Genomic DNA, 27,778 nt, shown 5'->3' with positions numbered 1-27,778 from the left:
ATTCAGCAGTGCAGGGCTCCAGCAAAGCCAAGTGGAAAGGGCAGATTGGGAAGGTTCAAACTTCTCCCCCCTGCATAAAATGACCTTTGGAGGCCCACAGTTTGGGATGATTCCAGGGCAGGTTGCAAGATTATAACACAATAGGAAAAACAATTTAACCATAAAAATAAGACGAGTCCTACAAAAATACCACACAAAACCAGTAAAAATGTAGTATGAAAGCATGCAGAAACAAGAATTCAGGGAATTTCTACAGATAAAAACTGGCCTTATGCTCCAGGAGAGCCTGGGGGAGAAGAAGGGGTGTCTCAGCAAGATGGGTGCTGCTTCATGGTGGAAGGACAATAGCAGAAAAGCCCATTTTGGGAGTCACCAACCTGGGACACCCGGCAGGGCATAATACTGCAAGGAGTCTCTCCCCAGATGATCTAAGTCAGGGGTCAGCAACCTTTTTCAGCCGTGGGCTGGTCCACCGTCCCTCAGACCATGTGGTGGGCCAGACTATATTTTGAAAAAATAATAATGAAAGAATTCCCATGCCCCACAAATAACCCAGAGATGCACCGTAATACAGTTCTCTCATACTGTATTACAATGTGGTACGCTGGTTTGACAGCCATAGACAGAAAGTCCCTACAGAGGGTGGTGAAGACAGCACACGATATCATGGGCTGTCTCCTGAGTCCGCTAGATGTCATCGCAGGAGACCGTTGCCTCAGAAGAGCGAGGGACGTTCTCAGGGATGACTCACACCCTGGCCAGCACCTTTTTAATCTACTGCCCTCGGGCTGGAGATATAGAAGCATTATAAGCCGCACCAACAGGTTAAAGAACAGTTTCTACCCATGGTCCGTGAGGCTGCTGAATGGAAAACAGCAACATTGCAGCTGATGTTCAGGGCTGGTGGTCGTACGACAACACACAGTGTGTAACAAGGACTGAGAGATTGTGGAGGGGCTCGTTGAATCTCACTGTAAACAAGTCGTACAGTGACAATAAAGTATTTCTATTTCTATTCTATATTAAATAAAAGCACACATTCTACTCATGTAAAAACACCAGGCAGACCCCACAAATAACCCAAAGATGCATTTTAAATAAAAGGACACATTCTAGTCATGTAAAAACACACTGCTGGGGGCCAGATTGAGAAGGCGATTGGGCCTCATCCGGCCCACAGGCCTTAGGTTGCCTACCCCTGATCTAAGTGATCTTCCCATTGAATTTCCTAAGGTTCAAATATGGCAGAGTTTCTCCAGCTCTCCTTCAATTCAGTCCTCTGAAGGTTCAGGGCTCCCTCTGAATTTAAAGGGGGACCATGGTCTTGGGGACCCAAATGGCCTTGGGGACAAAAGAGCTGAGCTCCGGGGGCTCAGCAAGGTCCCTTCGCCCTCCAGGTGGCCCTGGCCTTCTTGGTGGGAAGTCACGGGGGGCAACGACAGCATTACAGAAGGCACAGTGGGACCGGAGGACCCCGGGGGCGAGGGGAGAGGCCATGCAGAGAGGAGATTTCCATGGGCAGCAGAGCTAGTGGCTGACAAATGTGCGACACTTGTGTCAGAAGAGACACGGCTTTGCTCTTCTTCAGCACCAGAGTGGAGCTGAGCGTCCTGTGCAGCCGCAGGCCAGTTCTCTCTGCCACAAATGGAGGATGTGAGTTCATTCCCTTGGGGCGAAGGCACAGGGCTGTTGCACCCATGAGCGCTTTGCACATCCTGGTCCGGGTTAGCGGAGAGCTGGGGAACCAAGCACTCAGCCCTGCTCCTTTCTGGTCCTTGCTTCGAAAGTCTGCAGATCTCTTGGATCTGTTGCTGGAACCTCAGTTTGGCTATTTGGGGAGTGGAGAAACAGGAGCAGAGATTTAGTAAAGAAATATTATCTCCCCCACCTTCAGCTCCAAGAGATTCCAGGGCAGCAAATAATACAGTTGGGGTTTTTTTTTAAATCCCTATATAAAACTGTAAGGCACATCTGGTTGGCCACAGTGAGAACAAGATGCTGGTGCAGATGGGTCCCCTTTGGTCTGATCAAGCAGCTAAGTTCTTCTTAGGTTTTTAAGTTCTTCAATAACATTTAAGCATCGGTAGAAAACTACCAATGGTTCAACCTCAGCTGCTCCAAAGTTAGGCTGTCTAAGAAGTCCTTGCAAGAAAATGCAACCATGGAGTTTGGTGGCCCCTTAAAGACTAATAGATTTATTTCAGCACAAACTCTTCGATGCATGTAGTCAAAGAGAGAGAAGGCTGTCCTGCCCTGTGCTTTTGTCGTTACCTGAACAGGTGAGGCCACACGCACCTCTGGTCACATGCAAAGGAAGTCTGTCCCAGCCCAGAAGGAAACAGGAAGTTTACCTGCTGGCTGGACAAACATTCCTCCCCAGGTGTAAACATGTTTACTCTAGGAAGGTTGTACTTGACTGCTCTTCTGTTTCACATCCCACAATTTTGTGTTACACCATGCCCTCACAGTAGCCATTTTGTGAGAGGCACCCATGGCAGTTTCTCAACCAGGGGACCATCTAGGGTGGGCCGAGGGCCCCAAAAAAAATTCAAGGAGGGGCCGGGCCCCACCAGGCCTTCCTGTGGGCATCACTGGGCCTTCTCGTGGCTGCAACAGACACCATTGGGCCTCCCTTCGGCCGCAATGGGCCCCATCCGACCTCACTGCCTCCTTCTGCTGTGTGACGCCACACACATGCACTGGGCCCCCCCCCAAAGTTGGGTAGAACCCGGCGCCTAAGAATGCCCACCGTTCCAAAAAGGGTTGGTGACCCTTGCTTATAGCAAACAAGCAGAAACATAAGAACCAGTAACACAAAAACAATGCTTACAGTCTCAAATATAATAAATTAGCTATGCCACCGCAGATTAGATTACTGCAATGCGCTGTACATACCTCTTTTTGAAAACAGTTCAGGAGCTACAGCTGGTGCCAAAATTCAGCAGCCAGATCATTGACTGGGAGCAGAAGGACTGAGCGCATTGGACTAATTCTGCCTGATGCTCCTGTCGATTATTTTCTGGGCTCAGGTCAGAGAGCTGGTTTCACCCACAGAGCCTTAGGCAGCTCAGGACCACAAAACCTCAAGGACCACCGCCCTTCATAGGAACCGACCTGAGTCCTGCAATTGTCATCTGAAGCCCTTTTCTCTGCATGAGCCACCCTTCACGGGCAGCCACACAAGAACAGGGCCTTTTCTGAGTTGGCCTCCCAAGGGTGGGAGATTCTCCCCAGGGAGCTTCATCTTGACCCTTCCTTATATATCTTCAGAAAACATTCCTTTTGGGTCAGGCCTTTAGCTTTGTGGCCTTCTTGCATGTGTGTTTTAATGTAGGTGTTTCAAAAATATGTGTACTGCTTTCAATGGATGTACAGTGGTACCTCAGGTTAAGAACTTAATTCGTTTGGGAGGTCTGTTCTTAACCTGAAGCACCACTTTAGCTAATGGGGCCTCCTGCTGCTGCTGCGCCGCCGGAGCACGATTTCTGTTCTCATCCTGAAGCAAAGTTCTTAACCTGAAGCACTATTTCTGGGTTAGTGGAGTCTGTAACCTGAAGCGTCTGTAACCCAAGGTACCACTGTATGTGTTTTTTGCTTAGCATACTGTAAGTCACTTTGAGTTGCTGTGGCAAAAAAGTGATTAATACTTCTTAAATAATGTGGAAGGAAAAAAGAGGATTCTGTCAAAGTGTGTTTTGTCAACACTACCCAGGTAATCTTTCCCAGTCCTACCTGGTGATGCCGGGGGCTGAGCCTGGCACCTTCTGCATGCCAAGCAGGTGCTCTAACACCTTACAGCAGGCCAAAGGCCTTCCGAGTCCAGCAGCATCACCATCATCCTCCTCCTTATCATCCTTCCTACCTTTCATTAAGGCTTCATTCTTCTGCTTCAGAGCTTGGATCTCAGAGGCCATGGAGGTGATCTGGAAGGGAGAAATGAATTACAAGGGGGGGGGTGCCACATCTGCACCATACATCATGTTTAGCAGTCATGGCATCCACCAAAGAACTCCTGGGGAACTTTCTTTTATGTGACCTGAACCTTCCAAACGCCAGCTTCATCAGATCGGGAAGGTGGACTTGTCAAGTGGCCTCTCTGAATGGGTGGCAGGAGCAGGGCCATCCACCAGGCGGACTGAGGCAGCTGCTCTGCGGTGAGCAGAGGTAAGGAGAAATCTCTCGAGAGCCCTGTGGCCTTGAGAGATCTCACCGGAAACTGGAGGCCACAGCCTCGGGACCCTGGGAAGCAAGGCTTTAGCGCAGGCAGCAATGGGGGGCAGGCGGTGCACAGCACAAGGTGTGCACCCAGGGCAACACCTTCCTGTTTTGCCTCAGGCGGCGAGGCAGGCTGGTCTGCCCCTGAGTGAGCAGGAGGAACCCCTGACATTTTCCTGCCACCCCCATCAGCAGTCTTCCTTACTATTTCCGTTTTCTCTCTCAGCTGCTGCTGTAGACTCTGGGCTTTTCCACTGGTGCCGGCAACACCCTGATGTTCTGCCTGACCTTCCTCAGGAAGCCTGATGGGTTTGGCTACAGTCTGCAGGAAGCACAAAGAAGAGGCTATAGAAATCCTTGAAATTCCAGAGGGCACCATGCCCTGAAACCCGACCACAGACATCATGCACCCAGAGAGGTGTAGGAACCACACACTAGGCTCTGTGCTCTGGGGTTCAGTTCCCCCTTCCAGCCAGCTACTCTGTTTCCCACTACAATGGTGGCAGGAGCATGAAGGTTGGGTGGGTTGGGCACACAGAGGGCATCCGAGGGTTACAAGCCGTCCGCGAGGCTTAGGTTGTCCACACCTGCCTTCGACACTTCAGGGTTTCCCCTGGAAAGGCTCATTTGGATGGAGGGTCCTTCTGTATCTTCTCCACTGCTCTAAAAATAGTGGGGCAGAGGGAGTGATGTAATGATGCTTCCATTGCCCTTGAATAAGTGCCCCCCATACAGTGCTGGGACAAGTCATTTCTGTCAGGAGTTCAGCCTACACTCGAGTAGGACCCTGGCAGAGACACATGCCCGACTGGCATGTTCTCTCCCTCCTGGTCTTTCGTTCGGGAGCTTCAAAAGCTTTCTTCAGCCTGAACATCACAGCGACTGATGCCAACCGACACCAGCACACTTAGGGATCCGCAGAGTCTTCGCAGCTTATGTGTGACAGACCTCAGCAACTCAGCATTTTGGCTAATCTACTTTATTTACATATAAACACACACGGAGCACTGCAACATGGCTCCCTCTCTCTCTAGCATCAGACAGCAAAGAGAAAAAACAAAGGACAATAGTCCCACTTCACTGAACACAGTAACACAAACATCCTGTCTCCATCACTTCCCATTCTGTGGAGTCAAAACATACACCGTCATGTGATAGACAACAATCCCATGACTGCAATCACAGAGCAGGAATCCTAACATCTTCCCCCCAAATAAAAGGGTTTTTCAGGGTTTGGGCACGTTGTTGAACCAGAGAAAGCCAATTCCTTTTCTGATGCTCGTTGTGTTACAGCTGGGACAGGAACATCAGAAGCGGCCTGCTGGATTAGGCCAAGGGCTCATTCAGTCCAACATCCTGTTCTCATGGTGGCCAACCAGATACCCCAGTGGGGAGCACACAAGCACAAGAGCAGTCCTCTCTCCTCCTGCAGTTTCCAGCAACTGGCATTCAGAAGCATTGCTGCCTCTGACTGTGAAGGCAGAGCAGAGCCATCCTGGCCAGGAATCATAGCCAGGAACCAGGAGCCTTCTCCAACTCCATGAATTTGTCCAAACCTTTTCTAAAGCCACCCCTGCCTTCTGCAGGAGCGAGTTCCACAGTTTAACTCTGCACTGCATGACGATGGACTTGCTTTTCTCTGTTCTGAATCTTCCTATCTTCCAGCAGGCCTCTCCTTAGGTTCTCATGTAATGTCTGGAGGACACCATATAGGGCTGCCACAGCCTCATCTCTTTCTTTCTCCCCACCCTTCCTCTGACAAATGTGACGGATTTTGGGACTCTTGCCACTCTCAACACCCAAGTGCAGTGTTACTCCACAAGAAACCCATCAGGGAGGGAGGGAGGGAAGACTTATTACCAGCATCCCTTGCGACTTCAGAGGCACCACTAAACTTTCTTCCTTCGGTCCTCCGGGATGCTTCTTGTATCCTGCCTGCTGCTGCCTGAAAAGCTCCTTCAGCTGTCAGAAGGGCAGAAAACAGATGCAAGGTTAAGCTTAGCCAGCAGGGATTCTCAAAAGCAGCTATGAAAAATTTGGTAATCTGGGTTAGATGCAATATTTGAGCTGTGCCATGGTATATTCCAAGTTTCCTGGCAACAGCTGGGGAGGCATCACAGAGCAACAAATAAAGCAGAATGCTGTGTGGGCGGTGCGGTATAAACCCACTTCTGATGCACCATCAATAACATGTTGCAGAATACTCCCACCCACCCAAAGACAGGAGAGGCCCCTAAACAGTAACACTGCTAATTTGGATTACATATTTTGGGTGCGTCTGGACTGTCGGTGTTTTGAAGGAGCGAATTAAGTTCATGCTAAAACTGAGAGCCCATGTGGCATAGTGGTGTGTCAGGCTAGGGCCAGGGTTCGAATCCTGTCTCAGCCATGCAGCTCACTGGGTGTGACCTTGGGCCAGCCACCCACTCTCAGCCTAACCAGCCTCACAGGGCTGCAGTGGGGCTTAAAGGAGGATGTGGGCACAGCCATATACGCCCCCCTGAGCTCCTTGGAAGAAAGATGATTATAAACATAATAAATGAATCAACTTTATGGAAAGAGAAGCTGCTGAATTGCAACTCATTACCAAACTTAAAACCATGGAGAGACCTGGTCTGAACAAAGACATTGGATTCTTATCTCATTATACATGACAAAGCCATTTTTCACCTTCTCACCCCTTGCTTTTTCCTGTAAGACCTATTGCAGTCGTTAAGAGTCGTCAACAGGCTCATCACAGCTATCTGCCAATCACCCATTCCCACCACCCTTCTGAGTAATACCCCTCCCCACCTTCTCACTATAGAGAAGGATCTGGCAACTTCTGTTTCAGTGTATCTGAAGAAGTGTGCATGCACACGAAAGCTCATACCAAGAACTAACTTAGTTGGTCTTTAAGGTGCTACTGGAAGGAAAAATTTTTTTTTTGTTTTGACTATGGCAGACCAACACGGCTACCTATCTGTAACTTTATGTATGTAATTTTAAAGCTGATTAAAAGTGTTCTGCTGCCCCTAGTACAACAAATCCACTTTGTGAAGAAGAAAAAACAGCAGCAACAACACAGACTTCTTTGTGGTTTGGAAAGTGACAGTGGAAACACATTGAAAAGTGTGGGGTGAACGGATTGCGAACAGGAACGTGTGTAATAAACGCCCCACAAGCAGCTCAGGACACAGGCTCATTTTCACGTAACTGCCACACAAAGAAATCAGAATGAATGCTCAGTAAAGACCAGGCAGAGTCTGGCTGCCTTGTACCCTTTTTGCAAACAAATCAGTATTGGTGCTAAATAATCTGTATTTCTGGAGGAGCCCCCAAGTCAGTCACACGGAGGGGATTCCTTCTGTTGGTGCAGGAACAAGGTTTCCTCTGAGGGGAAGTTTAACCTGCCAGGGGCATTCCTGGCGCCTGTGCAATGTCACATCACCCGACCCCATGCCAGCTCTAACATTCATTCTGCTGTATGCACTTAAGCCAATGCAGCGGAGGGTAGAATTTCACACCACCGTGACCGTTGGATGCCTAACCTTTATGGTGCTGTGCTGCAAGCTGGGTAATTTTGAGGCCCCTTTTAAATCTGTTCCTGTGCCTTGCTTGCCCTGCTGTGCTTGGTTGAGCAACACTGGAAGCTGCTTGAGTCAGACCACGGGTCCATCTAGCTCAGTATTTTAATGTATTTTTAATCATTTGTTGGAAGTCGCCCAGAGTGGCTGGGGAAACCCAGCCAAATGGGCAGGGTATGTATGAATGAATGAATGAATGAATGAATGAATGAATAAATAAATAAATAAATAAATAAATAACACAGTGGTTCTCCAGGGTTTCAGGCAAAGAATCTCTCTCAACCCTGCCTGGAGGTAGCAGGGGGAAATGAGTCCAGCACCTTCTACTAGCAAGGCAGACCCTCTTGCCACTGAGCTATGGCCCTTCCCCAAGTCTGTTGGTTTGTTTGATTGCTTATACAAGCACTGATTTGGTGCCGTCTCATGAAATGCCAGCAATACTGTATAAACACACACACACACACACACACACACACACACACACACACACACTAAAAGCAGTGGAACACAATAATTGAAATGTCTGGCTACCCAAGGACATTTTAAACAAAGACACAGGCTTGTCTGCAGAAGGAAGTCTTCAAGAGACACCTGGAAGTCAAAAGGGAGGGTGCCTGGTGAATTTGTCGGAAGAGTGCTCCACAGTACCTACCACGGGGCCAGGGATGCTGGCCTTGTGTTCCCACCCTGGTTTCCTGTGCCCTCACTGCGTTTCCAGTGCTGAGTTTCTTTTATCAGGCCAGTGGTCCACCTACTCCACACCTAGTCCGCCCTCTCCCCTCCTGAGGCTTTCAGTAACTGGTATTCAGAAGCATCTCTGCCTCTGACCGCGGAGGCAGAGTGCGGCCATTGTGGCTAATAGCCATCAATAGCTCTCTCCTCCTCCATAAATTTTTTCTAAACCGCTGTTAAAGCCATCCAAGTTGGTGGCCATTGCTGCCTCCTGTGGGAGGGAGTTCCGCAGTCCAACAATGTGTTGCATAGTGTACATAAACATAAATGAATTGAAGCAGGGGGTTGAGGAAGAGCTGTGAAATGCACGGGGGGACAGAGGACGATGACCCGACTTCACTGCTCTAAATAGATAACAGCCCTGCTCCAGATGGAGACCAGAGGTTGCAGAGCATGCAGGAGGTCCTGGGTTTGATCCTTGGTATCCCCACACAGGGCTAGGAAGTGCCTCCCCCCGCCTTAAAGTCAAGACAGCCGCTGTCGCTCAGCGTGGCCAGTCCTGGGCAAGATGAAGCAAAAGTGTGATTCGATATCAGGGCAGCTTTCTAGCAAGCTTTCCCAACCTGGTGCCTTCAACACACTTTGAACTACGATGCCCATCAGTTAGAGGATGTCAGGCAGGCAAAGGCTGCTCTGGGTTCCAAAATGAAAGCAAGTGTCGTTCAAAACCATATATTTAGCTGAGGGTTGGGCTAGATGACCCTTGGGGTCCCTTGCAACTCTACAACCCTATGAATATATGATGTATGGAAGTGAGAGCTGGACCATAAAGAAGGCTGATGGCCGAAGAATTGATGCTTTTGAATTATGGTGCTGGAGGAGACTCTTGAGAGTCCTATGGACTGCAAGAAGATCAAACCTCTCCATTCTTAAGGAAATCAGCCCTGAATGCTCACTGGAAGGACAGATCCTGAAGCTGAGGCTCCAGTACTTTGGCCACCTCATGAGAAGAGAAGACTCCCTGGAAAAGACCCTGATGTTGGGAAAGATGGAGGGCACAAGGAGAAGGGCATGAAAGGACGAGATGGTTGGACAGTGTTCTCAAAGCTACCAGCATGAGTTTGACCAAACTGTGGGTGGCAGTGGAAGACAGGAGTGCCTGGCGTGCTCTGGTCCAGGGGGGCATGAAGAGGTAGACACGACTAAACGACTAAACAAAACAATGAATATAGCACCAAGTGGATTCATGCTCGTACTTCAAAGCAGGAAGTGGTGGGCAGATGAGTCAACAGAGGCTCTTGTGTGTACACCCACAAACACACACCTTGTGAACGCTCCCAGGATGACATTTCCTTCCTCCTTGGTTGCGGCCTGCTGTCTCCAAAGAGCCGTGAAGAACATGGTGAGTCAGGGAGGAAGAGGCAAAGGTGAGGAGGGGCGATGACAGAGGTAATGCCTACCTGCTCGGTCACCAGCTGATGCTGCCGCCTCAGGCTCTCCTGCTCTCCCTGGGGGCTCCTGGTGACTTTCGCTTCCGAGTCCTGACTCTGTTCCTGGGGGAGGAAACGGACCTGTGTGGGCAGAGAGGCCGGAGGATAGCAGGGCCCTGTTCCGGCTCCCGTCCCTTTCACGGATCTCGGCTTCTGGAAGTGGGAGGTGAAGCCTTGGGGTTTTTGGCAGCCCAGCTGGGTGCTGTGCCAGCCGCAGCAACCCTCCCAAGCCTGCCCTGTGATGCCCTGCACCTGCCTTCCGAACGCCCTCAAGGACAACACCAGCTTAGCGGGGGCGGGGGGGCAGCTAAAGGTGAGGGAAGAGACACAGCACAGTGGCAGGGTGTCTGTCTCGCAAGGAGAAGGTCCCAGCTTCTGTCCAGCTCCTGGTGGGGCTGCGGGAGACTCCTTTCTGAAGGCAAGGAAGACGCCAATGGCGGAGGCATAGCTGTCAACCTTCCTTTTTTGCGGGAAATTCTCTTAGTCCAGCGACGTTTCCCGCTGCTTCCCGCTGCTATCCCGGATTGTTAGCTATCCCGTAGGCTGTCCCCGGGACAGGTGAGGCTGCTGATCCCTTATTTTCAAGGCTGCTGATCCCTTATTTTCAAATCTGAAAGTTGACAGCTATGGGCAGAGGTTCCTAGGGACTACTGCCATGCGCTCTATGTGGGGCTACCTTTGAAGGTGACCCGGAAACTACAACTAATCCAGAATGCGGCAGCTAGACTGGTGACTGGGGTTGGCCGCCGAGACCAAATAACACCGGTCTTGAAAGACCTACATTGGCTCCCAGTACGTTTCCGAGCACAATTCAAAGTGTTGGTGCTGACCTTTAAAGCCCTAAACGGCCTCGGTCCTTTTTACCTGAAGAAGCGTCTCCACCCCCATCGTTCAGCCCGGACACTGAGGTCCAGCGCTGAGGGCCTTCTGGCAGTTCCCTCACTGTGAGAAGCAAAGCTACAGGGAACCACGCACAGGGGCTTATCGGTAGTGGCGCCCGCCCTGTGGAACGCCCTCCCATCAGATGTCAAAAAGATAAACAACTACATCTGAAGGCAGCCCTGTTCAGGGAAGTTTTTAATGTGTGACATTTTAATGTATTTGTTGGAAGCCGCCCAGAGTGGCTGGGGAAACCCAGCCAGATGGGCGGGGTACAAATTAATAATAATAATAATAATAATAATAATAATAATAATAATACATGGCATGGAGAGAGTGGACAGAGGACAGTTTCACTCCCTCTCTCATAATACTGGAACTCATGAGCATCCAATGAAGCTGAATGTTGGAAAAGATTCAAGATGGATTAGGGAGGCAGCATTTCTTCACATGGCACACAGTTAAACTATGGAACTCCCTGCCACATGAGGCAGTGGTGGCCGCCAGCCTGTTAAGGAGGACTGGAGAAATTAATGGAGGAGAGGGCTACTGACAGCTCCCAGCAAAACATGGCACTCCTTACCCCCTTAACAGTTTGCTGCAAGCTGGCCTAAAGGATTTCTGCAGTTCTATGACTTAAAAGCAAGGGAAGCTTTTCCTTGGTCGCATCCATGCCATACACAGAAAGTACACGGTTCCTCAAAGAATTCTCAGAATGGTATTTGTTTAGGGTGGTGGAAACTATACAACTCCAAGGGCTCTGTGGGGGAAGCTGTCTGCTTCAAGGCATGGCCTGGCTGGGGCCAGAGAGAAAAGCTTCACCCGTTCAGATTTCAACAAGACAGGCTGCGGCTAAAGGCGCTCGCAAAGGGACAGCAAAGCCTTTAGGGCCGGAGGGCTGCCTTCCCGTGGCGCAACCTTCCGGGGACCACATGCCAGTGGTGGGCGGGGCCTGAAGCAAAAGTGGGTGGAGCAACAGATGCAAATTATTCCTTTGCCCAGCTGGCACACTCAAGCACAAGGCAGGGTCAGAGCTCCAGGACATATTTCCAGCTAGACAAAAACACTTCAGGACAGGGCGGTCCAATACGTGGCCTGAGGGCAGCATGCAGGCCTCGAGGCCTTATGGGATGGCCCTTGGCAACATTTGACGCCTCCCCCAGCCCCAATGCTACCTTCCCAAAGCCTGGTAAGGAGGCGCTGGGCTTTGGGAAAGAGGTGTCATGTCTCTGGCAGAGAAAGAGCCTGCAGGGTTCTGTGTCAAAGCCTTCTTGAGGCCCACTTGGTATGAAAAGCCGGACGTCCCGGCTCCAAGAGGCTGTGAAGTAGGGCCAGGGAGAGGCCTGGCTTGCAGAGAGTCCTGGTGGCTAGATGGCAAGCGCCCTGGAAGTCTCCCTGCACAGATTCAGGAGAGCACTACACGTTTTATTGCACTGGGTGCCAAGCCTCGGGGGCACCACAACCGTGATTTTGCATGGAGCACAAGAGATGGGAGGGTGCCAAATTTTGGAGTTGCACAGGGCACTGCTGACCCCCAAGTTCCGCCACTGCCCTGGAGTTCCCCACCCCTGCAATAGCAAAAGGGAAGAAAAAGGCAACAGCCTTAGCAGAGTGTCATCTCCCCAGCGGCCCCACACCTTGGCAGAGAGGCCTGGGGCACTCATGTTCTGCAGCTCCTCCTCCCTGGTCTTCGCGGCTGCCGTCCGCTGCCCCTGCCGACCTCTCCCGTCCTGGGGCATGTGCTCCTGGCTGTCCAGCCGGCTGCCCACCTGCTCCTGCTTGGCTTGCAGAGCTGCTTCTAGCTCCAGGGTACGAGCCTGCAGCATGTCCTTCTCTCTCTGTACGAGCCTCCAGGATTCCCTGCAAGAAACAGAGGGGACAAGGCAGCCGCTCGCTCGCTTTCTGACCTCGTGGTGACAGGGGTTACTTCAAGCCCCATGTGGGGCTTCCTTTGCTCTTGGTCCAGAAGCTGCAGTCAGTGCAGGATGCTGAAGGGTTAAGGCTGACAGAGGGGAGGTCTGGTCAGCATATTGCCCCTGTGCCCAGAGATCTGCACTGCCTGCCAGTTTGCCACCAGACCAAGTTCAAGGTGTTACGATTAGCATATAAATCCTGAACAACTTGAGATCTCATTTCCCCATATCCCCAATTATAGCCCCCCTGTATCTGACTACTTCAACTGCTGGAACTGGCATTTTTACACCTGCCACGTAATACCCATTCTACAATTGTAAGAACACTATCTTTGGAACTCCCTGCCTGTTGATATCAGGCAGGCACCCTCACTGTGCTCTTTCCAGCACCTGCTAAAAATATTGTTGCTTAGGCAGATGTTTAGAAAGTTGATGAAAGTTTCAATCCGTTTTTAGTCAATTGCTGAGTTTATCTTTTGACTGAATTTAAGAGTTGTTTTTAACAGGTAATTTTATCATTTTAGTCTCTTTGTAAACCGCTTTGAGGTTTTATTTTCACAATTTTGCTGTGTATAACACTTTAATAAATAAACAACTAATAACCAAATAGAAGCTACAAACCTCCACTTGGCTGTTAAGCTCACTTCATGACCTTGAATCATTCTCTCAGTCTAAGCTACATTGAACTCAATTTCTGCCCCATCCCTGCCTCTGGGCAGCAGAGAACAAGACTTTGCCCTCTTGTGACAGAGGAACGTACAAAAAAAAAAACCACTCCCCGAAAAGCAGAATATCAGGCTGCAGGATCTCTGCCATCTCCTAATATTTACTACTGTAGCAGGTCAACAAATTGCTGTATACCAGAGCTTTCCAAACTGTGTGTCACAATATGTCATTGTGTTGACTGCAGTGTGCAAGTGTGTGGCATGACTGCTCCCCAAACTCCTCCCAGAGCTGGAAAGGGGGTAGTTTAACCTTCAGTTTGCTAATAAAACTGAATTACTGCGTCACGAAATGATGCATGTCTAAAAAGTGTGCCCCCAACAGGAAAAGTTTGGAAAGCTCTGCTATACATACTGATAGGGGAACTACAACTAAGAGAATATGCTTCCACAGACTGTATTAAGGATGTGTCAAGGACATTTGTGCAGGGAAAACTCAGCCTTGAGCCAAACTGATGGAAAATAGACACCAAATTCTTCTTGCTAATTCAGGCATCCAGCTCTGATAATACAGGCACACTTTTCCTCTGGAACGTGACTTAATTCCTGTGCACATGCAAAGCTAAGGGGAGGGAATGCCTCTCTGGAAGTCTGTGTGGCTAACAGTCCTTCGGACTCTACTCCTGGAGGGTTCCCAACAGTTGCTGTTGCTTTGACCAAATAAAAGCCATATTAAACATTGTGACTGGAGTGGTTAATTGGAGAAAAGCAGCAGCTCAGGAAAAAGGCTATCTCCCAGTGTTTCCTGCCAAGTACCTGAGATTCGCACAGGTTTCCTGGAGAGCCTTCACCTCTTCCTCCAGCTTCCTCCTGTCCTCTTGACTCAGAGAGGCTCCTTCCGCCTCTTTCAGCATCTGGCTCCGCTCATTCTCCAGCGCCTGGATGCGGCTCTCAAGGATCTTCTTCTCTGCTTCGGAGCGATGGAGCTTCTCCAGAGAGGCTTCCAGCCTCTGGCGGCTCTCGGCTGCTTCGGAAGAGAGCGTTTTGCACGCCTGCAAGGGAGATTGCAAGGCCTTTGCTCTATTCACTTAGCCCGGAGACCCTTCCAGGTGAATGCACACGGCCACTTGGTAAACTCAAGACCTTCTGGGTAGAACTGCTGATCTAGTGAACAGTTGGGCACAGGGCCAGATCGCTACCTAACCACAACTGTCCACCTATGAAAATATTATTAGAATATAAAATGGTAATATAATATAATATATAGCCTAGCTTTTTCCCAGACAGGGACTTAAGATGCCAGATAAAATAGAAATAGCTAAAAACAGAAAAACTCAATCATTAAAAAACAATTAAACACTAATTAGAATTAAAATTGTGTGTGTGTGTGTGTGTGATACCTATTAAAACATACAGGAGCGTCTCCACCCCCATCATTCTGCCTGGACGCTGAGGTCCAGCGCCGAGGGCCTTCTGGCGGTTCCCTCCTTGCGAGAAGCAAAGCTACAGGGAACCAGGCAGAGGGCCTTCTCGGTAGTGGCGCCTGCCCTGTGGAACGCCCTTCCAGCAGATGTCAAAGCGATAAACAACTACCTGACATTCAGAAGACATCTTAAGGCAGCCCTGTTCAGGGAAGTTTTTAACGTGTGATATTTTATTGTATTTTTGGTTTTTATGGAAGCCGCCCAGAGTGGCTGGGGAAACCCAGCCAGATGGGCGGGGTACAAATAATAAATTATTATTATTACTATTATTATATACAGATCATTACAATAAAAACAGCTCAGCACCTGCCCTTTCCTTAAAAACAGTCATTCCCCAAAGACCTTTTTGGAACAAGAAAGTCTTCACTTGCTGGCAGCAAGGAGGGAGCCAGTCTGGCTTCCCTTGGAAGGAGTTCCAAAGTTGCTTGAGAGCAGCCGCTGAGAGGGCCCTCTCCTGTGTCTCCACTGAGCATACCTATACAGAGCTGATTCATATGTATATTTTTTATGATGTTTTAAGCTGTTTTTGAAGTTGTGTGGTATTGTGTGTTAATATTACTGCTGTTTTTTAACTCTTATAACCTGTCCTGGGACTTTAGGACGAAGGGCAGGTGATAAATTGTAGTTAATAATAGTAATCTTTCAGGGATGGAGAACATTTTTCCGTGTGAGGCGCACATTCCTTTCCAGGGGAGGGGTTGCATGCCAGCAGTGCGTGGCCAGAGACAGAAGTGGGTGAAGCAATTTAATATAATGTATTGCATTTTTTCCCCACCTTTTTCTCCAAGGAACTGAGAGTGATGTAGGTGTTTCATGGATCCCACCCACAGCTGGAGAATGGGCCAGAATGGGGGAACTCACCTGTCTGGTGGACTCCAGCTTCTCCTCCATGAGAACCTTCTCCTTGTCCTGGTGTTTGAATTGGGTCTTGGCACAGACGAGCTCCAAACGGAGGGCTGAGACTTGGTCGTTGGAGCCTTCATGCTGTTTCAGTGCACGCTCCAGCTCCAAGGTGAGATGTTGGACCTCCTGGTGGAGAGCCACCTTCTCCTGCAAGACAGTCGCTATGGTCGTTATGGTTGTTTACGGCTCACTCTTCTTCATCAAAATGAAAGCAAAGCGGCTGGCAGGATTGAAACGCTATAGCTCAACACACGCCTGCAGTACTCAAAGCAGCACAGGTAACTATGCTGCCCATCAGATGGCAACTCTTCTTTCCGCCTCTCCTCCAACCCCCTCCCTTCCACCCATTCAATTCACCCTCTATTTAAAACCATTTCTTATGAGGCAATAATCATTTATTTATATTTATGGACATATTTTTAGCCAATTTTGTGCTCCCCCCCCATTGCCTGCACCCCTGGCGGGGCCCACCTCAACACCCCCTAGCTAATGTCCTGCCCAGGCCCCATACCTGGAGGAGTCTCTCCCAGTCAGAAAGGGCAGATTCCAACTTCAGGATGAGCTCCCTCACCTTCTCCTCCAACCGATCCTTCTCCTGTCAGGCAAACCAGCACATTTCCCCCTCAAAATGTCATTCAAACATATTTCGTCAGAGTGAAGAGTGCATAGACCAGCAGTTCCCACACTTTCAGGGTCCACCTTGGTTCCATAAACTCATTCCCAGCGCCCCTCTGCCCTTCCCTCTGGCTTAACGCAGAGGTTCTCAGAGTGGGCAGTAAAGGTAAAGGACCCCTGGACGGTTAAGTCCAGTCAAAGGTGACTATGGGGTATGGTGCTCATCTCGCTTTCAGGCCGAGGGAGCCGGCATTTATCCACAGATTCGTGAGCGATGTTCATTTATGTGTAGTTTTATCGGTCTGGTACTCTTGCCAATGTACAACTTCTTGCATGGACACACCCCACTAGTAGAACACTACATACAACAGAAACACCAGGAAGATGCTTTTGTAATTTTCATTATCTGGAAACCTATCTGGTTTGTAATTTTCATTATCTGGAAACCAATCGGAGAGATATCAATAGACTGTTATTACAACAGGAAGTCCAGTACATCCATTTACTTAAGACCATGACCCCTATGGGTCTGAATAGCTATCAGGATTATACATCATTTCTTTAAGACCTTTAAATTAAACTGTAGCTGTCCTCTGAAGTTTAGAACTCTATGCCTTTAAGAAGATCTAGGGAATCTCATCTACCCCTTTAAGTGCATATAAAAGGCAACAGGCTCACTTCCAAATTGAAAACACACAGAAAAGCACAAGATACACGTTGATCTACCCACACGTAGATGAGGAATCATATGATTATATGCTGCCTTAGAGTTTTTAATTTGATTCAACACATGTCATTATTATTAATATTATTTTCAGTTGCTATCTCTGAGAAATGTAGAAAATAACAGGATATGTTTATCCGAAAGTCTTCAAACTTACATGACCCTTTAAAAATTAGGTAAGGAACCAAATGTTATATAATACTGTTTTATAATTTATGACTGCTTTATAATCTATGGTAATTTAGAATTTAAATGTGTTTTCATGTAATATTTGATACTTCTAGCTGATGAAGGTGAATACATCGAAACAGGGCCCTGTCCTGGTTTCTGATCCATAATTAACTTCTGACTTCTGCTCAGTGATTGAAACTAAGACCTTCACGTCAAATCTGACTATGGACTAACATGAACTTGTCTCTAAGCATAAACTCTTATTTCTAATTCTGTAACAAATTATTGTGTTATACATATCTTTATGAGTTGGAGTTTGTAATCTCTGTTAGAGTTTGCAATCTCTATTTGAGTTTGTAATCCTTATCAGAATACATACTTTTGAATGGATCAGTTTTTGTTAAAATTGATTATTTATTTGTGAGTAGGGACTACTCCCACTATTGAAACTTACATTGGCCTGAGTTCTTGGTTTGTTTTTTTCTTGGTATATTTAATAACAAGATTCCCATAGTGGGCATGTGGCTGGCCCCTGTGAGAAGAGGATGCCTGACTCAATGGGCCCTTGTCCTGATCCAGCAGGCTCTTCTTTTGTTCTTATCAGTGTCCCCAAACAATGAGCTAGGTTTCAAGATCTGCAACTAAGTGATGGGGCCCTTCTAGCCAAAGGCTGGCCCTCTCCTCCGCCCCCTTCAACTATCTGCGAGGTAGGGGGACAATAGCCAGTGTGAGCAGAGCTGGAAGCTGGGGACACAGAGAACTTTTTGTTTCGTGATGGATCCAAAGATTAGACTAATGGAGAAGCAAGATCTGTTGGGGTGTTAATTCTGTGAGCCCCTCCATCTTAAGCTCAGGTTGTACTGTAGCACCCTGCTTGTGGTTAACGCTTAGCTGGAATGAAATATTCAACGCAGCAATAGAGAAATTAAAATAATAATTTATTTGAAATAAATGAGAGACACAGTGGTATATGGTTACCAAAGCTCTGCCCACTCCAGCCCTGATGGCCAGCACTTATATTTCCTCAGCCCAACCCCCTTGCTCCTGCTTTGGCTGCCTTTGTCCAATCAGCCTGGTTGAAATTCCTATTGGCTGTTTGCTAGAACCAATCATAAAAGATACGCCCATTTCCTATTACCTTTTATGGGAGACAAAGAGCTATATTTCCTTCTATCTATAAATGGCAAACAAGTAGCCATATATCTTACATTTGCCTCAACAAGGCACCTTAATTACCAGATCACCTTTTGCCCTATTGCCCTATTGCCCTATTCCAAAATAGATGGCTAAAACAGATGCCTCATGGTTTTAAACAGATCTTGGGTTCACATTCTCACACATCATCAATGAAATAAGAATCTAACATTTCTTACTTTCTAAATCCTTTGCATAATTACATTTAAGCCAATATATTTCATACATAACATATATAGATTTTTTAGAAGCAAAGGCCTTTTCAAAGTAAAAAGGAACTTAGTAAAAACACTTTCCAAAAGCAATCCCTTAAATTTACACCCCCCTTTCAAGCCAGCTGCTGTTTCTATTAGCTCTTGCCCTTTAACCTTAGGAAAATGTGGCTAAACCCTAATGGGAGGCACATGGTATTATTTTCTGTTAAACAATAAATCCTACTATTTACTAACTCTTAATTAGTGTTTTTGCAGCTTGATTGTATTCTGTAATATGTGGGGTCAGTGTAACCTTTTTGTTCCCAGCCTATAATTCCCTTTTACAACTTTGAGAATTTTGGCTCCTGCTATAAATCAGGGGGGCCCTTGTCCAGGAGGATAAACATCTGCCAAAGCCTTTTAGCCAGCTGGTCTTCTGCCTGGCATAAAACACACAAGCATCTGCAAATATATTTTTTAAGCTCATTTTAAAATACAAGTCTTGATCAGATGCCTCAGTACCTCTGTGTAAATAAAGCATATATCATAAAGACACCACTGGTCTTCATTCCAAGGAAACGGAAGCCTGGATACCCCAGAATCTCTTGCCACTCAGAAATTGGGGTGGTGTGTAAAACTATATACCACCACTTAGTGCCAACAGCTATGTAGCCAAAACGGGGCTACTGAGAAACAAGCGGGAGATATCAGCAGAATTGGGGGGACCCCAATGTTTGCAGAATTAGGTAAAGGTACTTTTGCAGGGGACTAAGGAGGCAACATGCCCTTCCCCAAGCATTGGTCACATTCACACCATATATTTAAAGCACATTTAGCAAGTGTATAAAGCATGTGGCTTTATATCCTGGGAACTGTGGTTTCTGGCCCCTGAGAACTATAGTTCCCCACCTCACAGAACTGCAAATTCCCAGCCCCCATAATAGAATATAGGACCCAGGAGTGTTTGGGGGAAGTTGTGTGCTTGAAATGTACAGTGTAGGTCCCTCTGCAACTCTATATCTTAGCTACTCCGCAGCCCTACAGGCAACTTGCAGTCTCCTTGGCAAACCTCTTTTGCAGTTTCCAGCTTCTGCACCATCTCCTCCTGTTTTTCTTTTAGGGCCTTGATGTGGCTTTCGTGAGCCAACAGGCTGCTTTGAAGGCTGACCAGTTCTTCCTGGAAATCAAGAGTGCATTTGAATGACTTCTGTGGTTTTTAAATACATTTTAAACCGATGATGATGATGATGAGTTGTATCCTGACCATCTGACTGGGTTGCCCAGTCAGGGCTTCCAGGTGAATATACAGAAACACAACAACACAATAGAACATCACACATTAACCCCTAACACCTTAACCCATCATCGATAAGGACATTATATTTGTGGCAGTGGGGCTTCTGACCTTGATGAGCAGGGCTGCATGGATTTTGTGCTAAGGAAAATGAAAATTATGTTGCCAAGCAACCCAAATTCTGCATGGGGGTAGGGATGAATTCTGTGATCTGAATTCAGTAAGCAATTATTATTTTCATCATTCATTCTGGTTTTGATTGTTGTGCGGAGGGGGTAAGAAGTTATGCAGGCACCAAAGTCGCCCCCCCCTCCAACAACTGCGAATCGGCCTTCTTAGATTTCAAGAGGTATCACTCAGATGTTTTCAAATATATCGGTGCTTTCATGAAGACCAGCAACTTTGTTTTTTTTACTGAAGGCCTAGGACACTAAATTCTGTGCCCATACACCACCTTTTATGAATTCTTGCAATTTTAAACATGATAACCTATCTATGTCCGATCCTGTGCTAAGTCCAGACATACCCACACGCCCCGGCTGAGGTCAATTTTAGGGAGCCATGCTTACCACAGTGGCGTTCTGATTGGAGCCCAGGGATGAAAGTGATCCGTGGTTCCTTTTGCCTAGAGAAGATCTGGCCTTTACCAGCTCTGTTTCCAAACTGAAGAGCCTAAAAGGCAGGCACATCCAGACAAATATGAGGCTCTTGCAGTGGCGTAGCGTGGGTTGTCAGCACCCGGGGCAAGGCAAGTAATTTGCGCCCCCTAACCCGTGGATTTGCGCCCCCTAACCCTAACCCCCAGATGTTGCGCCCGGTGCGGCCGGCCCCCCCCCTGCACCCTCCACGCTACGCCACTGGGCTCTTGTCTGCCGTGCTAAGAATAGTTCATTCCTGTTTCCTAAGTTTGCTTACGCATCAAAAGAGTAACAGTACCCAGAACATAACATTTACGTGCTCTGCAGAAATCATTCCCTCCAACATTTTTCCGGTGAAAATAGAGACGGGCACGAAGTACTGGGCAGGTGCTGGGCACAGAGGGTTCACGAGGCTGCGCTGCCTGGCTGCCCACCCATTCAGGGGGGAGCCCAGAGACCCCTGACGGCAAGCAGGGCAGGGAATCCTGTGTGGAAGTGCCTGACTCAAGCCCCCTCAAAACCACGTGCCCGGGACTACGTCCCTCCGTCGTCCCCCCCGGCCCTCCCAATGCTACGCCCAGCTTCTGCTGGCAGGCACAGACTGTTATATTCCAACAGGGCCTTTGGGAACTGACTGTTTTTAAGGAAAGGGCTGCTGCTGTGATGTTTTTATTGTAATTATCTGTACAGTGGTATCTCGGGTTAAGAACTTTATTCATTCTGGAGGTCCGTTCTTAACCTGAAACTGTTCTTAACCTGAGGTGCCACTTTAGCTAATGGGGCCTCCCGCTGCCGCTGCACCACCACTGTGCACTTTCTGTTCTCATCCTGAAGCAAAGTTCTTAACCTGAGGTACTATTTCTGGGTTAGCGGAGTCTGTAACCTGAAGCTTCTGTAACCCGAGGTACCACTGTATGTTTTAATAGATCTTAGATATGTTAATATTTAATTGTTTTTAAACAATTTCTTTTTTCCTATGCTTTTAGCTGTTTCTGTTTTCTCTATAAGCCACTTTGAGTCCCTGTCAGAAAAAAAGACAGGATGTGAATGAATGCAATAATAATAGTAAGTTGGGAGACAGGGGCTTGCTGAGGACCAAGCTTAGCGGAGCAGCAAGGGCCCCACTTGCTCTAATGGACCAGCCTCAACTGGTCATGCGAGCCTTCTTTCCTGGAAGGGAATCAGCCATTAACAATAAACATTAGGAAGAACTTTCTGGTGCCAAGAGCTGTTCAAGTGTAGAATGGAGCCCTCAGAAAGCTCTCCTTCGTTGGAGGCTTTTAAACAGAGGATAGATGGCCATCTGTCAGAGGTTCTTTAGCTGAGATTCCTGCATTGCAGAGGGTTGGACTAGATGACCCTTGGGGTTCCCTCCAGTTCTACAATTCTATGATTCTATAATAATTCAGACTAATCTACGATTTTATATTCCCTCGTTTTTGTTTTTTTCCAACTCAAATGTATTTATATCCTGCTTTTCTTCTATGGAACACATGCGTGGGACTCCCCTCCAGACTGCTTAGCTTCATCAAGTTTGTTGTGCACCAGCCTTCTTGAGGTCATGCCCTGGGAAGACCCTACTCACTTATCATCCAGGTTTCCTTTGTGCTTCCTGTCTTCTGAGCAAGTCATTTCCAACCACTGCTTTTCCTTTTCTATGTGAGCGAAAGAGCTCTCCATCTGCCGTGGAAAATGCAAGGGATCAGAGGAGATTTCAGAGGCAAACTGTGCATTAAGACCCATTTGCATGAAACGAAGGAGGTCCCAGACTGTGTTCCCAGGTGAGAAGGCATTTAGCCCACCAAGGACCAGAGCGCAAATTGTTCCAGACACTTGAGAGTGGCGCTCTGGCAGCAAACCAGATTCTACAGGTCATAGATTTATAACAACAACAACAGTGTCCGGGTAGAACGAAGGGGGTAGAGACGCTCCTTCAGATATACTGGACCGAGGCCATTTAGGGCTTTAAAGGTCAGCACCAACACTTTGAATTGTGCTCGGAAACGTACTGGGAGCCAATGTAGGTCTTTCAAGACTGGTGTTATATGGTCTTGGCAGCCGCTCCCAGTCACCAGTCTAGCTGCCGCATTCTGGATTAGTTGTGGTTTCCAGGTTACCTTCAAAGGTAGACCCACGTAGAGCGCCTTGCAGTAGTCCAAGCGGGAGATAACCAGAGCATGCACCACTCTGGCGAGGTAGTCCGTGGGCAGGGAGGGTCTCAGCCTGCGTACCAGATGGAGCTGGTAGACAGCTGCCCTGGACACAGAATTGACCTGTGCCTCCATGGACTGCTGTGAGTCCAAAATGACTCCCAGGCTGCGCACCTGGTCCTTCAGGGGCACAGTTACCCCATTCAGGACCAGGGAGTCCTCCACACCAGCCCGCCCCCTGTCCCCCCAAAACAGTACTTCTGTCTTGTCAGGATTCAACCTCAATCTGTTAGCCACCATCCATCCTCCAACCGCCTCCAGACACTCACACAGGACCTTCACTGGTTCTGATTTGAAAGAGAGGTAGAGTGCCCTTCTGGATCAGGTCAGTGGCCCATCTAGTCCAGCATCCTCTTCTCACAGGGGCCAAACAGATGCCAGTGGGAAGCCCACAAGGGGGATTTGAGTGCAAGAGCAGCACTCTTCCCTCCTGTGGCTTTCAGCAACTATTCAAGAGGCACGCTGCCTGTGATCCTGGAGGCACTCTGGAATCATCATGACTAGCCACTGAGAGCCTTAACCTCATGAACTTGTCTAATCCTCACGGAAAGCCACCACAGTTGGTGGCCATCACTACATTTCCTGGGAGCAAATTCCATAGTTTAACTACGTGCTGCGTGGAGAAGTATTTTCTTCTACCTGTTCTGAATATCCCAACATTCAAAGGACCATAGAAACATCGAATTGTAGAGTTGGAAGGGACCCCAAGGGTCATCTAGTCCAACCCCCTGCAAAGCCGGAATCTCAACTAAGGCATCCATTACAGATGGCCTCCAAAAATGTCTCTCTAGCCTCTTTCTCCAAACCTCACGTGATCTTACACATTAGGCTTTTCCCCGAAACTGAAAAGCCCAAATTTTCCCCAGAGAGGAGTTGCTCTATCTGCCTGATTGCGTTGATTGCCCTTTTCTGAATCTCTCTCGTTTCTGAGGCGCATCATCCAAAACTGTGCACAACACCCCACATTACCTTCTGCTTCAGGGAGAGCAGCTCAAAGTGCATCATGTTGAGTTCCAGCTCAAGGTTCCTCACAGAGCAGGTTTCTCCTGCCTCAGTGTTCCTTGGCAGCTCTTCTGGTAAAGATGTTCGCAGGTCCAACTCTGAGCAGCTCTGTCTCCTTCTAGCAAGTGGCTGTGTGGGACTATCCTCCCTTGTCTTCCAGTTTGGGAGGCGACAGAAATAATGCCCTCTTCTGACGGTTGAGCTATTGTGTTCTGCACCATCTGGTATATCTCTGGCAAGAACAAGGAAGAACATAAGGATCAGGCCAAAGGCCCATCTAGTCCAACAAGTGGCTTGCCAGAGTCATCCCTTCATGTCAGGGCGTTGGACTTGACAACTTTCCGCAGGGCCTGCAAGACAGAGCTGTTTGGTTTGGACTCAGTTTCCCTCCCCTTATGGTCTTGATTTATCAGCTACTTTAAAATGAGGCTGCATTTTAACCTGTATTTTAAATTGTGGTTTTTTTTCTTTTCTTCCACCCCCGCTTTCCCCCCTATTACCATATTTTTCGCCCCATAGGGTGCACCGACCCATAGGACACACCTAGTTTTGGAGGGCGGAAATAAAGAGAAAAAAATTTATTTCCTCCCCAGGCGCAGGGCTGGGGCGGGGGAAGCCCGAGCTTCCCCCGACCCCAGCCCCCAGAACAGGCAGCTCTCCGCAAGCCTTGGGAGACCGGCGCGACTTCCTGCCGGGCTCCCACGCCTTGCGGATATCTGCCTGAAGCCCAAACCAGGTCGGGGAACAGCGGGATGGCAGTGTTCCACCTCCCCGCTGTCCCCCGAGCTTGTGGGGCTGGCGGCGGGGAGAAGCACGCTTCTCCCCACCGCCAGCCTCCAAACCAGGTCGGGGAACCGAAGCCCAGGCTTCTAGATGCAGGCTGCTATCTACAAGCCTAGGGAGCCCAAAGGAACTCCCACGGGCTCCCCAGGCTTGCGGAGAGCTTCCTGAAGCCTGGAGAGCGAGAGGGGTCGGTGCGAACTGATCCCTCTCGCTCTCCAGGCTTCAGCGAAAGCCTGCATTCACCCCATAGGACGCACACACATTTCCCCTTCATTTTTGGAGGGGAAAAAGTGCGTCCTACAGGGCGAAAAATATGGTATGTTTTTACTTTGATTTTATTGGTGTTAGCTGCCCTGAGCCCGGCTCTGGCCGGGAAGGGCGGCGTATAAATAATTTTTATTATTATTTATTCTTATTATGACTCTTTGGGTCTCCTCCAATTTTATGCCTGTAGGAAGCACACAAGCAGGACCTGAGCACCTCCTGCAGCTTCCAGGAACCGTATTTAGAAGCTTCCTGCCTCTGACTGTGGAGACAGAGGATCATATGGGAACCTGCATGCAGGACCTGAATTCACAAGCCCTCTCACCAGTTATGATTTCCAGCAACTACTGTTCAGAAGCACTGCTGCCATCATAACTAGAAGCTACTGATAGCCCTCTCCCCCATGAATGTGTTTAATCCTCTTTTAAAGCCATTTCAATTGCTGGCCATCACGACATCTTGTACCTCGTGCTTCCTTTCCTAAGAAGGATTTTGAAAGCAGAACCTTGTGTTATGTACTAAGCTTGGATCCTAGAACAATAGGCAAGTAGGATCCAAGAATGCGACAACTGATTGGCTTGCAGGAGAAGACCAATCAGGCTCCAGGAAGAAGTAGGCTGGTAGGATCGTAGAATGCAGCAACTGATTCACCTGCAGGAAAAGACCAACCAGGCTCCAGGAGGGAAGCAGAATCAGCCAATCAGATGGGACTCATTGTGTAAATAATGTATATAAAAGCCTGAGGTTTGGGGGGCAATTCAATCACTGTTTTATGAGCTGCAATAAAGAGCATGAAATCATTACAGGACTCCGAGTATATTTCACCTTGCCTGACACACGTACATTCTGCTGCCTTTCGTGTGGAGCACTTTTGGTGGACTCATAGACTTGGCTCTCTGGGGATGCTTGGGATGAAGGGGTTCCCCGCTGTATTCTCCCACTCGGCCTCTTGAGCTGCTGAGCTCCAGCGGTCCTGATGCCCCGTTGACAACTCTCTGATCAAGAGGAAAAAGAAAGAAAGAGGCAGGTGGGTTGCTGACTGAGATCCAGGAGCACCTCGGATAAACCTGACAGGCAGAAAAGGTGCTCTCTTACCTTTGATGGAAAGAGAACCTTTGGAGAAAGAGCCCTGTCCATGTTGATCCTCTTCAGCTCTGCTGCAGAAAATGGTTGAGAGGGCTGGTGGTTTCTTCTAGAACTTTCTGCAACTTTGCTGGGCAATCCCAAGGACTCAATTTCTGCGAAGCCATGTGAGAAATGTTTATTGCTAGGACAGGGCTGGGAGGGCAAGCCTGCAAATCCTCTCCAATTCTGGAGCAACATGTGAAGAGTTGAATGGTCACAGCCCAGTCTTTTTGTCTGTCTCCAGTTGTGTAGATTTAGACACAGATCCAGAATTGGGATCTATGGATCCAAGTTAATGGCAGATGATCCAGGAAGATCGTGGGATCTAAAAGACATGTTACCAAACATAGCCAAAAAAAAAAAAAAAGGATCATAATGAGAGATCTCACGAACCTGTGTCTTTCCCAGCCTATAGAGATTTTTCCACAATCCTGGAATTTGGGAAATCCTTATGACTAAGCTGTTCAACACTGAGAAACGCTGAGCATCACGGCGTTTGCAGAATCCACATTGCTGGATCCATCCCTGAATTCTGATGATCTCCTTTACCTGATACACTTACCTATGCGGAACTGAAAATGTCAGATTTGGTGACTCTTTCAAAAGCATATTTCTAGAATTTGCATGAAAAACTGAAATTAAAAACTGTTTAAAGACAATTTAAAATGTGTTTGTTTTTTCTTTGGAATTGCACAGTTGCACACTGGTTAAAATTGTGAGTTTCAAAGTCATTGCAAAACACTTAAAAGTATAATGAGTGAGTGCTGTTTTTCTGAAACCTCCCAGAGGACTGTGCATGGGCTTATCCATTACTGACATCCTGAACTCAATTCCTGCTGGGATTCAAACAGCGTGCGATCCAAGGGATATCACAAATAGCAGAATAATGGTGTGCAAGAATCAGCTTGTGAAGGTGAGGGCACTTGCAGATTACCGGCTTACTGAGCAGTCATTCTGATTTGTTTGAGGGGCGGTTAAATACCATGCCTTTATATCCCTCCCCTCCTCCCCAGAATTTTAGGAACTGTAGTTTGTGAGGGCTGCTGGGCATTGTAGCTCTGGGAAGGCTAAACTACAATTCCTGGAGGGGTGCTTTAAACTGACATTGCATCAAAGGAAGTGCTATCCCACACTTCCCAGTGTATTTTCCTGTCACTTTCCTGACTGCAAAAGGTCAGGGAACCAGGTTTGTTGCACAAGATCTCCCAAGGAACCAGAACTGTGCCACTTGAATCTATTGGTATGTGACTGAACCCCACTCGAAATAGTGGCCGTTCAACCAGTGGCGTAGCATGGGGGGTGCAGGGGGGCCCGGCCGCACCGGGCGCAACCCGGGCGGGTTAGGGTTAGGGGGCGCAAATCCACGGGTTAGGGGGCGCAAATTACTTGCCCCGGGTGCTGACAACCCACGCTACGCCACTGCGTTCAACTCCCTTTGCAAAGACCGGATCCTTGTGCCAACCCCTTCTGAGACCCTTCTAGAGATTCTCACGGGTAAGCTGCTCCAGAGGTCAGCTGCTCTGAGTAAGTGAGCCCAAGTAGCATTCTAAAGGGAGAAATCGCTTGCAGCAATGAAGCGTCCAGAACTCTGGGACTTTTCTAGGCTTACCGTACCTCCTGACAAAGCATGCTGGTGTGTCTCTGAATTCCCAGTGCTGAGAGAGAGGCCTGCAAATACGTTCTTTTCTCTTCTGTATGCACCAGCTTGCTGTGGGGAAATACATATCCCCAAGACAAAAAGCAGGGCAGCTGCTGCTATGGAAACTGTGGTGGCAACGAG

At 48.2% G+C, this 27,778-nt stretch overlaps 1 protein-coding gene across 4 annotated transcripts; it reads right to left on the bottom strand.

The window, feature by feature from the left end:
- Positions 1 to 947: 947 nt before the first annotated feature.
- On the bottom strand, positions 948 to 27,778 carry LOC310770069 (uncharacterized protein). 4 transcript variants are annotated; one of them, XM_083630262.1, is made up of 16 exons: positions 27,608 to 27,778; positions 25,969 to 26,323; positions 25,717 to 25,868; positions 23,794 to 24,058; positions 22,200 to 22,294; positions 20,546 to 20,648; positions 19,752 to 19,859; positions 16,296 to 16,379; positions 15,743 to 15,931; positions 14,214 to 14,449; positions 12,460 to 12,682; positions 9,914 to 10,006; positions 6,076 to 6,177; positions 4,421 to 4,537; positions 3,863 to 3,923; positions 948 to 1,828 (listed from the first exon to the last, which is right to left on the bottom strand). In XM_083630262.1, the coding sequence occupies exons 2-16, from the start codon at positions 26,194 to 26,196 to the stop codon at positions 1,272 to 1,274; spliced, it is 2,613 nt and encodes an 870-aa protein (XP_083486388.1). In that variant the 5' UTR covers positions 26,197 to 26,323; positions 27,608 to 27,778; the 3' UTR covers positions 948 to 1,271. The 4 variants fall into 4 exon arrangements, with proteins under 4 accessions (XP_083486388.1, XP_083486389.1, XP_083486390.1 ...); XM_083630263.1 differs by having other exon boundaries at positions 27,613 to 27,778; XM_083630264.1 differs by lacking the exon at positions 27,608 to 27,778 and adding an exon at positions 27,491 to 27,516.

This window comes from Podarcis filfolensis, assembly GCF_964270895.1.
Source record: "Podarcis filfolensis genome assembly, chromosome: 9".
Classification (NCBI taxonomy): domain Eukaryota; kingdom Metazoa; phylum Chordata; class Lepidosauria; order Squamata; family Lacertidae; genus Podarcis; species Podarcis filfolensis.
This window is presented reverse-complemented; position numbering and strand designations above follow the sequence as displayed.